A 13,004-nucleotide genomic window follows, 5' to 3' on the forward strand; every position below is an offset into this window, starting at 1 on the left:
AACCAATGAATTATGGTAAAGGTAGTTCCCAGATAAAAGAGGAGAAACTAGAATGAATTACTGGTTGCAAATTGTATTTATACATACTGGTATGAAAATTTAACATGTCAAAAATTCACTGAAATCCTGCAAAAATCACTGTTCAACATAGTCATGGCCTGGTAGAATGGCACACTTAAAATGAAACATTCAAGTTCCGAATGGGTAAGCATCTTGAACTTTCCTATTGAATTCCTCCATTTCCCTTCCATTTACTCTTGCAATGAGCCTCAGCAACATTAACATATTTGTCACATATGTAGCTAATATCTCTCACTTTTAATTAGATATAATGCCATATTAAAATGATTAACTTTTTAACAATATTAGCTTTTGGATACATAGTGAACAAAGTGCAAGTACCAATAGACTTAATACCAGTCGGAATGAATCATAACATGCTGTAGTAAACCAAGTGGGCAAAGTAGAGCTACAAATGAATGGATGGAGACGCAATATAGTAAACAAAGCAAATGAGCAGAGTTACTGGTATCAATGAATGAACAAATGAGATTTCATTTAAGTGGGTTTATAATGCAATTAGTAGGGTCGACTTTTACACGAGATATGGAAAATACAAGTTTTTGGCCAAAAGTTGACGACATTTACAGGAGATCAACTTTTACATGAGTATATACAGCAACTGTGACATTAATGCACCCACAGGAGAAACATCCTGGCTCCAAGTTAATGCAAAAATCAAGAAAGTTAACCACAAGGAATTTGCATTTTCCTGCTCCAAGATTGGAGGCATTTCACCCTTGTAATGTAAAATAATTACTTCCCCCATGAAATTTCCCCTTATTCAAAGCCATTATAGAAATCCTGCATTGCTGTATCCATTCACTTCCCCAGCTCCCAGGATAACTTCTGCTTGACCAGCTCTTATGAACTTTCAGGACTGCAGTTTGGCTTCTGTTTTTACTGAGACGGACTGCAAGATGGAAACCATCAGGCAGGTATTGTTTTGTAGATGAGGGCACAGGTCCTCTTATTTGAGGAAAGATGTAGTGGCACTGGAGGCAGTTCGTAGGAGGTTCACTAGATTGATCCCAGAGATAAGAGGATTATCGTGAGAGATTACACGGTTTAGGCCTGTATTCTAATTAAGAATATGGGGAGATTAAGTTGAGGTATTCAAGATAAGAAGGTATTGATAAAATAAAACGTGGAGTGGATCCTTCCTCTTGTGGGGCATTCTCGGACAAGAGGACAGTCTGAAATTTGCTACCCCTTTATTCTAACAGTTGAAGAGAAACTACTTCTCCCAAAAGGGTTGTGAATCTGAAATTCATTACCCCAAAGTGTGGTGGATGCTGGGACAGTAAATTTGAGGTGTTAAGACTTTTTTAATTGGTAATGGCTGAAGGCAGGAAAATGGGGGCGATGAGCATATCAGCCATGATTAAATGGCAGAGCAGACTTGATGAGCCAAATAGCCTATTTCTGCTCCTATATCTTATGAATTTATGATGAGTGAGGGGATGTGAGATAGAATTGAAATTTATTTTGCATGGTATTGCAGGATCAGACTTAAAATCCCCTTTTACTGGTGCAAGTTTGTACACAATCTGTTCTGCTGTTGATATTCATTAATTGAACCCATACTGGGATACAAAAAAAAAATCAGCTCAAACTTCTTTTCTGGTCTTTCCCCAGAACTTGGGCCCTAACTCTGCTTCAGCCTCCGAAGTCTGTTCTGCTTCCAGCGATTCAGTATCTGACTAGAAGCAGACAGAGTACAAAGCATTCTACATATTTTTAAAACCAGTTGAATTCAATTTGAGCTTCATCATCAATATAATAACTTCCACTAACCAACTGATTTAAGATATTTTTACATATTTCCCAGGATTGTACTCGCTGCCGGTCAGGCTATTCACCCTCCATCTCTACTTTCAAAAGGTCTCATTTCACAGCCAAGTGATTAAATGCTTCTAACAGCCTGTTACATATCACCCAGAGGAAGGAGAAGCAGCAGGAACATACCATCAGCAGCCCCCAACGAATTGCATTCCTCTTTGCTCTGAAGTTTGTGAGTTCCATTCGCTTGGCTCATTTTAGGGGATCCTTGCAAGTTATTGCTGAATATTTAGAAAAGGAAACATCATTTATGCAGGAAACCAAATTGCAGCCATAAGTCAGAGACAGGACAGCTATAGAGGGTAAATACAGATTAGCAGCAAAAACCCAACCTTTCATACTGTCATGGATGATGGAAAAATTAAAGTAGGGGTATATTGATATCCTGGGACATGTTGACCTTGGAAAACATTAAAGGTTAATAAATCCCCAGAACCTATTTAGATTTGCACTATGATAGGTGCAAGGAAGAAGACTGAATGGCAGAGCAGACTGGATGGGCCAAATAGCCTATACGCAAGGAAAGAGATCACTGGGGCTTCGACAGAGATCTTTGAGACAGAGGAGGTCCCAGAAGGGAGCACAGCCGATGTTTTTCCCTCAAGGGCAACAGAAATAATCCAGGAAGTTATAGTCTGGTAAGGCTTAAGTCAGTGGTAGACAACTTAATGGAGAAGATTCTTAGGAACAGGATTTACTCACATTGAAAAGAATAAACATATTTGGGATAGTCAGCAGGGATTTATGCAAGGCAGGTCTGGCATCAAGCTTGATTGTCACTTTCTCAAAGAAAAAACTGTAATGATTAATGAGGTAGGGCAGAGGATGTTGGTATATGTGGACTTTTAGTAATGCATGTGACAAGGTTCTTTGTGGTCAGCAGTCTAGAAGATTAAGTCAAATGGGACCCATGTAAAGTTGGAAAACTGGATACAAAATTGACTTGGTCAGGGAAGGCAAAGGGATTATTGTGGAGGGATTGTATTATCCAACCAACATCCTCTCACTCCCTGCCACATACAGCAAGCTTTGTTTTAACCGGCACCTTATGAACAGAAAATTTATTTCTAATAACAGGTTTACTGTATTGCAACCTCCACAACATCCAATTAATCAGTCGAAAGCACAAGTGCAAAGACTCTGCTAATAAGTTTAAAGGAAAAGTTGCATTGTTATTCAAGTGATTTATGCTGTACATAACAAGTGATGTGTATACCCTCTGCATTATGCTTCTATTGCTTTGTTTTTACATTATGTGGACCTTTTGATCAACTGGCACACTCCTGGTGCTGGTTAAATGAAAAGTTCGCTGTATACCCATACACATACAAAGTTGTATTTGCACATGTTGTAAAAGTGGGCGGCACGGTGGCGCAGTGGTTAGCACTGTTGCCTCACAGCGCTAGAGACCCGGGTTCAATTCCCGCTTCAGGCGACTGACTGTGTGGAGTTTGCACGTTCTCCCAGTGTCTGCGTGGGTTTCCTCCCACAGTCCAAAGATGTGCAGGTCAGGTGAATTGGCCATGCTAAATTGCCTGTAGTGTTAGGTAATGGGTAAATAAAGGGGTATGGGTGGGTTGTGCTTCGGCAGGTCGGTGTGGACTTGTTGGGCCGAAGGGCCTGTTTCCACAGTAATGTAATGCAAAAAATGTAAATGTAATGTAAACACCTACAAAGTGCAACTTACTGTGGACTAGTGACTGGGCTCAAGTGATCTCTTGAACCTTCCAACCCCACAACACAACGTGGCTCAGTTATATTCCTGGCAGACAGGGAGAATCGTTCAAACTCAGATGGAGATATCAAGTAAAAGCCTAAAACAGCAAAAGTATATCAGCACAGCAGCAACTTGGTGTATTAATTTGACTAAAGTTACAAAGGTTGGTAATTCCAAAATCTACTTCAGTGATTTTAACCACTTGTTTGTAATTGAAAGGAATTTGGTACAAAGTGACAACAAAATTTTTGGCATAAATTAGTTTCCACAAAAATCAACCTCAATTTAATTTTATCTTGAACTAGCAAACAGGTAGAAGTCAAAAACACTAGTCAAAACTGAAATCAAAGATGGGCCTGGAGACAAAAATTAAGCTTTAAATAAACTACAGCATTCTGTCCCTTAAAATAAGTAGCTTTGTTCTAAAAGGTCTTCTTTACTTTTAGGCTGTCCAGGCCATTCAGTATTCTACCTGTTTCAATAGATCACCCCCTCATCCTTCTAAACTCCATTGAGTATAGACAGTCCTCAAACATTCAAGTTAAGCTTTTCATTACTAGGACCATTCTCGTGAACCTCTTCTGAACACGATCCAGGGCCACATCATTCCTGAGATATGGAGCCGAAAAGTGTGCACAATACTCTAAATGCATTCTGACCAGAGCCAGTACATCCCTGCTTTTATATTCAAGTCCTCAAAATAATGCCATCACTGCATTTGCCTTCTTAATTACTGACTTAACCTGCAAGTTTACCATGAGAGAATCCTGGACTAGAACTCCCAAGTCTCTTTGCACTTCTGACTTCTCCCCATTTTCGAAGAAAAATAGTTCATGCCTCTATTCCTACCAAAGCATATGACCTCACTTTCCAACATTGTACTCCATCTACCACTTGTTTGCCCACTCTACTGTCCAAATCTTTCTGCAGCCTCCCTGCCTCCTCAATGCTCCCTGCCCCTCCACTTATCTTTGTGCCATCTGCAAACTTAGCCAGAATGCCCTTGGTTTCTTCATCTAGAAGATAATGTATAAGCGAAAAGTTGTGATCCCAACACAGCCTTGCGGAACACCACTTGTCACCAGCTGCCATCCTGAGGAGCTTTTTATCCCCACTCTGACAGGGCCAAACTTCAATCCATGCTAGCACTTTGCCTTACACCACGGACCCATATTTTACTCCGTAGCCTCCTGTGCAGCACCTTGTCAAAAGGCATTCTTGAAGTTTAGGAAGATAACATCCATAGTCTCTTTGGTCTAACTTGCTTGTTACTTCCTCAAAGGATTCTAGCAGATTTGTCAGGCATGACCTCCCCTTTGAAGCCATGATGACTTTGTCCTATTTTACCATACACTTCGAGTGTTCAGAAATCTCATCCTTCACAAAAGGACTCAAAGATCTTACCAACTATTGAGGTTAGGTCTAATAGGTCTGTAAATTTCCATTTTTCCTCAATCCCTTTTTAAATAGGGCTGTCACGTTAGTGATTTTCCAGTCCTCTGGAACCTTGATTCTAGTGATTCCTGAAAGGCCACCACTAATGCATCCACTATCTCCCTTCAAACTCTGGGGTGTAATCCATCTGGTCCAGGTCATTTATCCACCTTCAGGCCACAGTTTTTCTAGCACCTTCTCCTTGGCGATAGCCATCATATTCAGCTGTCTCTTCATTCTCCTGAATTTTTGGGATGTTATTCACATCTTCCACCATTAAGATCGGCAAAGTAATTATTCAGGTACTCAGCCATTTCCTTGCTTCCCATTACTATCTCTCCAGCGTCATTTTCCAGCAGCCCGATGTCCACTTTTGCCCTTTACATATCTAAGGGTTCTAGTGTTCCTTTATTACTGGCTAGCTTACCCGCTGATTTAATCTTCCCCTATTTTGTTCCCCTCTGTTGGTCTTTGTAAGCTTCTCAATGTTCTTCCCCACACTTTTCTCTTTTGCTTTTATGCTATCCCTGACTTCTATCAGCAATGAAAAGAGAAAGTGCTGGAAAATCTCAGGTCTGGCAGCATCTGAGAGAGAAAAGAGCTGACGTTGAGCCTAACTGACCCTTTGTCAAAGCTTTTTCCAGCATTTTCTCTTTTGGTTTCAGATTCCAGCATTTGCAGTAATTTGCTTCTATTAGCAATGGTTACCTCATCCTCACTGTACCATGCTTCTTTCCTCTCAGGATGAATCGTTGCTGTGTCTCCTGAATTACTCCCAGAAACTCCTGCCCTTGGTGTTCCACTGTCTTTCCTGCTAGGCTCCTCTCCCAGTCAATTCTACCCAGCTGCTCCCTCACGCCTCTGTAGTTGCCTTTATTCAGCTGCAATACCATTACCTCTGATTCCGGCTTCTCCCTCTCAAGTTGCCGAGTAAATTCAATCAATCATTATGATCACTGGCTCTTAAGGGTTCCTTCATCTCAAGCCCCCTTAAGTCTGCCTCATTACAGAACACTAAATCCAGTGCTAGTGGGCTCCACCACAAGCTGATCCAAAAAAGCCATTCAGACATTCCACAAATACCTTTTCTTGCAAACCACAAGCAATCTGATTTTCCCAGTCCACTTGTGTAATGAAATCCCCCATGATCACGAACTTTGCCTTTCCTACAAAGTTCTCTCTCCTGGTGTATCTTACACCCCAGCTCCTGACGACTGTTTGGAGGCCTGTACATAAACTACATTTTGTTACCTTGGAGATTCCTCAATTCTACCCACAGATCCTACACCATCTGAACCTACTTTGTTTCTTATTGTAGATTTAATTTCATTTCCTACTAATAAGGCAACCCCATCCCCTCTGCTCACCTGCTTATCTTTTCAATAGGATTTAGATGCCTGAATATTGAGCTCCCAATCCTGATCCCCTTGCAGCCACATATGACTTGGTGGGCATCACTGATATCTGCCAATTTTGATCTGCCATCTTTAATATGGCCCTTAGCTGATTAGGGAGGGGAAATTAGCATTATACCAAGTTAGAATAGCACACAGATGGATAGGGAATTCCAGTCAAGTATTTTCAAAAGGTTATCCCAATTACATCACTGGAGAAGCCAAGCATATTATAGCTGGTGGTGGGATAAACAGACTATACCCTGGGAAAGACTGCAATGTGTCAATTGCAACTAACTGCTGGGAAATATACTGAACATTATGCAAACCAGAGAGTGTTACCCTGGCCTGTCTTTGTGAAAACACACGAAGCAATGCCACTGATGTCTTCTTTCCTGATGCAATCATAGCGCATCTGTGGTCTCAGCCCAGGGATTGTGAAGATGTGAATGTCTCCCAGATTCGTTAAACACACCAGGCAGTTCTCTGAATAGTCATCTGAGGCCACACTTGGGAAACTCATTAACCCCAATTTCCGCACTCGAGAACCTTCATGGGCAGTAAGTTTGAACTTAGTCTTAGCAGTCACCCTTGGCAGTGTAAACACCTACCAAAAAAACAAAAAAGCTTTAATAAATCACAGGAAAGAATCACAATTCCCCTGCCCTGCAACTCAATTCCTCACTGGGAGCAGCCATGGAAGCCTTTCAGTGCTTTGCAAAATCTGTCATTATACATAAAGATATAATACTTTAGGTCATCCAAACCAATTCAGTACATATCACTCAGTCTCTACATGACCACTTTCTAGATGGCAGGAGGGTACCGGTTGTCATAGTTAACCAATAATTAAGAGCAAGAATTCAACTGCATGCAAATTAGGTTTTTGTAAGAGTTAGTAATTTCTTCCATGGCGTTTGGCCAAACAAATAAAACCTGTTGCCAAAGGCCAGAACCAAGATATATCAACTAAGCTTCTATCCAACCAGCTTATGGGAAATCGTCAAAATCTAGTTTAGATGCACTGAAGATTAGTTTTATATTCAAATATACCTCGAAAGAAATTCTAGAATTCAAGGGTCAAGCAGCTGAAGACACTTGTAAATGGTTAGGCAAGGGGAATGGTGAATGTGCAAGTAGGCAAAACAGGAAACATTTGAGAATACTACAGGCAAGGAGGTAGTTACAGAAAAAGATAGATAAAGCCATTGAAAACATTAAAACACAAGAATCAGTGTGTTAAAAGCTTTTTCAGTCGACAATGTAGGTCAGTGGGCAGAGGACTTGATTGGTAAATGCCACTTGGCCAGAGTCTGGATGCAGAGTTTTGGATAAGCTGGAGGATGAAGACAGATGGATTTGGAGGTAGAAAGTTTTGACAAACACTTGGTCTAATAGTCCCATTGTTGGTTTTTCTTTGCGTGGTGCTATGGACTTTTCCATAGGAAAATCTATAGCCTCCTCTCCACTGTACACTGCTGTATATTACTAACCCTGAAGTTAACATTTTAATTACATCACAGCTCCTACACCTTTCTTCATTTGCATGAACATACCCTACCATGCAGATTTTCCACTTGGAAAAGAAATTGGAAGATTCCATGCCAGTACAGTTCATGTCTAAATGCTGAATGGTTTCTTCCCTTTGTTACATCTGGCCTGGATCTATTACACCCTGTTAGATTCCAATGTCTCTGGTTTAAAACCATTCAAGTACTGCCTCTGTTTCATGCACATTTCGTGTCTCTAAGCTTGTTACAATCAAAGCGATCTGATATCTAATCCTGTCAGAATCAGAAGCCATTCCTTATGCAAACAAACTGGCAAATTTCTATTCTTCACATTACCTTGAACTGTTCTTCAGAAATAATTAGCACAGAATGACTGCCTTGCATCTCTGGAGCTTTAGCAAGATCACGAGAGACTTCAAATGGCTCAGGGAGAGGGTTTCCTCGTCCATCCAATACTGCAATTGATACCACAGGGGCTCGGTGCATCAGCTGAATTTCTTTACCTAAATTTAGATGGAGCAAAACAATTATTCCCATTACTGTACAATGAGCAATTGACATCATAATTGGGTTAACAGCTTTTGAATAGGAATCTCTAGTACCACAGACTATTTAGGTCACCTTGTTGCTTTAGTATTTATTCTTTAAGTGTTTCTTCCAATCCTGCCCATTTATTCCTCCAATTTCTTCATAAATTCAATGCTCTCTTGTTCACTGCAACTATTAGGGAGCTCTACATTGTCACTCAAATTCAGTTTTTGATTGGCAGGTTAATATATTTATGATTCCTTCTAAATTCAAAATGAGATCTGCATCCATCCAACTGAAACAAAAAATCTCTACTTTTCCAAATCTAGCAGGGAGCATATGGACTACTTTACAGTCAAGGAGTTTGATTGAAAAACAAAAGGATGAGGAAACCAAAGTATGTTGGCACAGAAAAACAAGCAGTGAACATTTCTCTACTACTCCCTTCTCTAACTGGTTTAGATTAAATACCCTAAAGTGCTCGGAAATTAATTCTGAATCCAAGATTTTAATAGAATAAGCGGATGTAAGTGAGTAATCACAGAGCAGCTTCACCCAAATGCAAATTTCAGTGCATAAAACAATTTGGGGGAAGATATCAATAATGAAAAGGTATTACTCAACAGAAGCAAATTTAAAAAATGTTAGCCATTGAAGTAAAGGTCTCAAGCATAAAAAGATGAAAACTTGTTTCCTAGATTAAAAGCTACAAACAGACATTTAAAATGGTTTCAAAACTTGGAAACCGAATTAGTTAAGAAAAAAAGGCAAGGCAGGTGCTGTGGGAGCTGGTGACACCAACGTGATCTGTAACAGTCATATTTGCAGAGACCTTCTACCTCAAAGTTGATGAGTTGCAGTCTAATCTTCAGGCATTGTGATGCATTAGGGTGGGAAGTAGTTTCATCTTCACTTGGTTCTAGGAGAGAGGTACATCCCTCAGGTCCAACATTTTTGAGTTGGACCATAGTGAAGGAGTGAATACAAGTGAGACAAAAATGGTATTCAGAAAGTGGAGCGGTCTGTTGTTTGTAGGTGTGGCAGAGGATGATTTGTTGTATACAGAGTCCTCACTTTCACCGCAAAGACCTCCAGAAACCACACACAACACCACCCCCCTTCCACCCCACCAACCTCCAGGTACAATGCACCATCCACTGCCACTTGGACCCCAGAGACATTTCCCTCTCCACCCCTATCTGCGTTCTGCAGAGATCATTCCGTCCGCAACTCCCTTTTAGATCCATGACCCCCACCAACCCTCCCTCCCTCCACCTTACTTGTCACTCCCCCTCTGTCAAGGACCTGCAAGTACTGGGCCTCCTCGATGGCCAAACTCTAGCCACCTGGAGGAAGAATGCCTCATCTTCCACCTTGGGACCTTGCAAACACTGGATCAAGGCCAATTTCACCAGTTTCCTTATCTCCTCTCCCCCCTACCTTCTAGATCCAACTCTCCAACTTCGAGTCAGATGTACAGCATGGAAACAGACCCTTCAGTCCAACCTGTCCATGCCAACCAGATATCCCAACCCAATCTAGTCCCACCTGCCAGCACCCAGCCCATATCCCTCCAAACCCTTCCTATTCATATACCCATCCAAATGCCTCTTCAATGTTGCAATTGTACCAGACTCCACCACATCTGGCAGCTCATTCCATACACGTTCCACCCTCTGCATGAAAAAGTTGCCCCTGAGGTCTCATTTTTCCCCTCTCACCCTAAACCGATGCCCCCTAGATCTGGACTCCCCGACCCCAGGGAAAAGACTTTGCCTATTTACCGTATCCATGCCCCTCAATTTTGTAAACCTCTATAAAGGTCACCCCTCAGCCTCCGACACTCCAGGGAAAAACAGCCCCAGCCTGTTCAGCCTCTCCCTATAACTCAAATCCTCCAACCCTGGAAACATCCTTGTAAATCTTTTCTGAACCCTTTCAAGTTTCACAACATCTTTCCGATAGGAAGGAGACCAGAATTGCACGCAATATACCAACAGTGGCCTAACCAATGTCCTGTACAGCTGCAATGTCCTGTACTCAATACTCTGACCAATAAAGGAAAGCACACCCAAACGCCTTCTTCACTATCCTATCTACCTGTGACTCCACTTTCAAGGAGCTATGAAAATGCACTCCAAGGTCTCTTTGTTCAGCAACACTCCCTAGGACCTTACCATTAAGTGTATAAGTCCTGCTAAGATTTGCTTTCCCAAAATGCAGCACCTTGCATTTATCGGAATTAAACTCCATCTGCTACTACTCAGCCAATTGGCCCATGTGGTCCAGATCCTGTTGTAATCTGAGGTAATCCCCTTCGCTGTCCACTACACCTCCAATTTTGGTGTCATCGGCAAATTTACTAACTGTACCTCTTATGCTTGCATCCAAATCACTTATGTAAAATGATAAGTAGAGGACCCAGCACCAATCCTTGTGGCCCTCCACTGGTCACAGGCCTCCAGTCTGAAAAACCCTCCACCATCACCCTGTTTTCTACCTTTGAGCCAGTTCTGTATACAATTGGCTAGTTCGCCCTGTATTCCATGAGATCTAACCTTGCCAATCTCCCAGGGGAACCTTGTTGAATGCCTTACTGAAGTCAGATCACATCTACTGCTCTGCCCTCAATCCTCAGTTTTTTTTTTAAAAAGTAGTAACAATCAAGTTTGAGACATGATTTCCCATGCACAAAGCCACGTTGACTATCCCTAATCAGTCCTTGCCTTTCCAAATACATGTACACCCTGTCCCTCAGGATTCCCTCCAACAACTTGCCCACCACTGAGGTCAGGCTCATGACAGACCACAGTAACACTTTCCCTCCCACTGCAAGTTCTTCTGCAGCCCAGATGAGATCTTGAACCCAGGCACTAGACAGCAATACAACCTTCATGACTCTCAAGATTGGCCACACTTAACTGTCTATTCCCGACTACACTATCCCTGATTACAACTAGATTTGGCAAGCTCAAGGTCGAGAGTTCCTTCAGCATGACCTCCTGGATCCCAGCATCACTTGTACTCATATCCCCATCGTGACCAAATTCAAAGTAGTTAATTTAGGGGCGTGACTGCCTCCCAAAGCACAATGTCTGGGTAATTCTACTCCTCCCTGACATGTTGCAATAACAGAAGCTCAGACTTGCTACAGATGTGGTCACTGAACCACAATGGAATATCAGCTCCCACATCATGCAGGTAGAACATACCGCCTCACCCTGCATCTGCATTGTATTCACTTCATTCTGAATTCTAATATCTTCCAAATGGTCTTTTAATTTGTCATAAAATATTTCTCCTGTTCACCTTCAGTCTAAAATTTGATCTATAGTACTCATTAACAGCTATTACCAATCACTGAATTTACAGTTTTCTTGCAAGGCCACTTTTTATTAAGCTGGGCCCCAAATCCATCTTGTTTTAAAAACCTTAATATCAGGAGCTTAAAAAAGCAAACAAAAAAGCACTTCTCTTCTGCACCCAAATAAAGTGCAGTGCAGAAGGATCTGGGCAACAAAGTTAGCACTGCTGCCTCAGTACCAGGTATAGGGGGTTTGATTTTCGAGTGACTGCGTGGAGTTTGCATGTTCTCCTGCATCTGAAAGGGCTGCCTCCCGAGTGCAAAGATGTACAGGTTAGATGTCTTGATTTTTAGCATGGCCAATCCAAGTGCGGTGATGGAAATGCATAGGTCAGGCCAGAGGCTGAGAAAAATCAAAGTTTCAGGCAGGTGCCCTAAAATCACCCTAGTGTTCAGGGTTATGCAGGTGAGGTGGGTACACTATGGTCAATGTAGGGTTTTGGGGATATAGTATGCAATGCTATTTGCAGAGTCTGTGCAGACTCAACATTTCTCTGCCCAGTGGGGTTTCTATACTTAAGTGAAGTTAGCTTGCAGGTGCAGCAAGTAATTATGGCAGCAAATGGAATTGAAGTCATTACAGGAGTGAAGGAGTTAAAAATAGGGACGTCGTGCTACAATTGTACAGGTATTGGAGAGATCTTACCTAGAGTACTGTGTGCTATTTTGGTTTTGAAATTTAAAAAGGATACATTGGCATCAGAGGCAATTCAAAAGATTCCTGGGATGAAGGGTTGATTTATAAAGAACAGCTAAATGGGTTGAGTAAAAAGGAGATCTTATTAAAATCCACAATATTGAAGGGTTTGACACCGTAATTGTCAAGAAAATATTTCCACTAGTGGTGGACATGGCCTTCAGAACAGAAACTTTTACTCCAAGGGTTCAGAATGTTTGGAATGCTCTAACCCAGAAAGTGTTGTGAAGACTAGACAAAGTATTAAAGGACAGGTAGATAAATCTTTAAAATATCATGAAGTGGAAGGCTATGAGGAGCTGGCCTGAAGCAGGAATTGAGGTCTGAGGCAGATCAGCCAATATCTTATTGAACAGCTCCTGCTTCTATCTTGCACATACGGAGTCATCTATCAAGGCAGGCTCGAAGAAATAATTTCAGTCTGCAGGATGCAAACCTTTGGAATTCTCTACCCTAC

General features: G+C 41.6%; 1 protein-coding gene across 3 annotated transcripts in view; it reads right to left on the minus strand.

Annotated features, from left to right (window-relative positions):
* The window catches only part of llgl1 (LLGL scribble cell polarity complex component 1), an 89,611-nt gene that overhangs the window by 10,016 nt on the left and 66,591 nt on the right, over positions 1 to 13,004 (minus strand). For all 3 annotated transcript variants that reach the window (XR_006314788.2, XR_006314787.2, XM_043711626.2), the window contains exons 18-21: positions 8,295 to 8,461; positions 6,790 to 7,054; positions 3,590 to 3,716; positions 2,029 to 2,123 (exon numbers count right to left, since the gene is read on the minus strand). Coding sequence is in view for 1 of the 3 variants with exons in the window: in XM_043711626.2 (XP_043567561.2) it covers positions 2,029 to 2,123; positions 3,590 to 3,716; positions 6,790 to 7,054; positions 8,295 to 8,461 (654 nt within the window). In the remaining 2 variants the exon portion in view is untranslated. The remainder of the gene's footprint in view (positions 1 to 2,028; positions 2,124 to 3,589; positions 3,717 to 6,789; positions 7,055 to 8,294; positions 8,462 to 13,004) is intronic.

This window comes from Chiloscyllium plagiosum, unplaced genomic scaffold (assembly GCF_037043375.1).
Source record: "Chiloscyllium plagiosum isolate Xiang-an unplaced genomic scaffold, Cpla_swu_hap1 HiC_scaffold_20, whole genome shotgun sequence".
Taxonomy (NCBI): Eukaryota; Metazoa; Chordata; class Chondrichthyes; order Orectolobiformes; family Hemiscylliidae; genus Chiloscyllium; species Chiloscyllium plagiosum.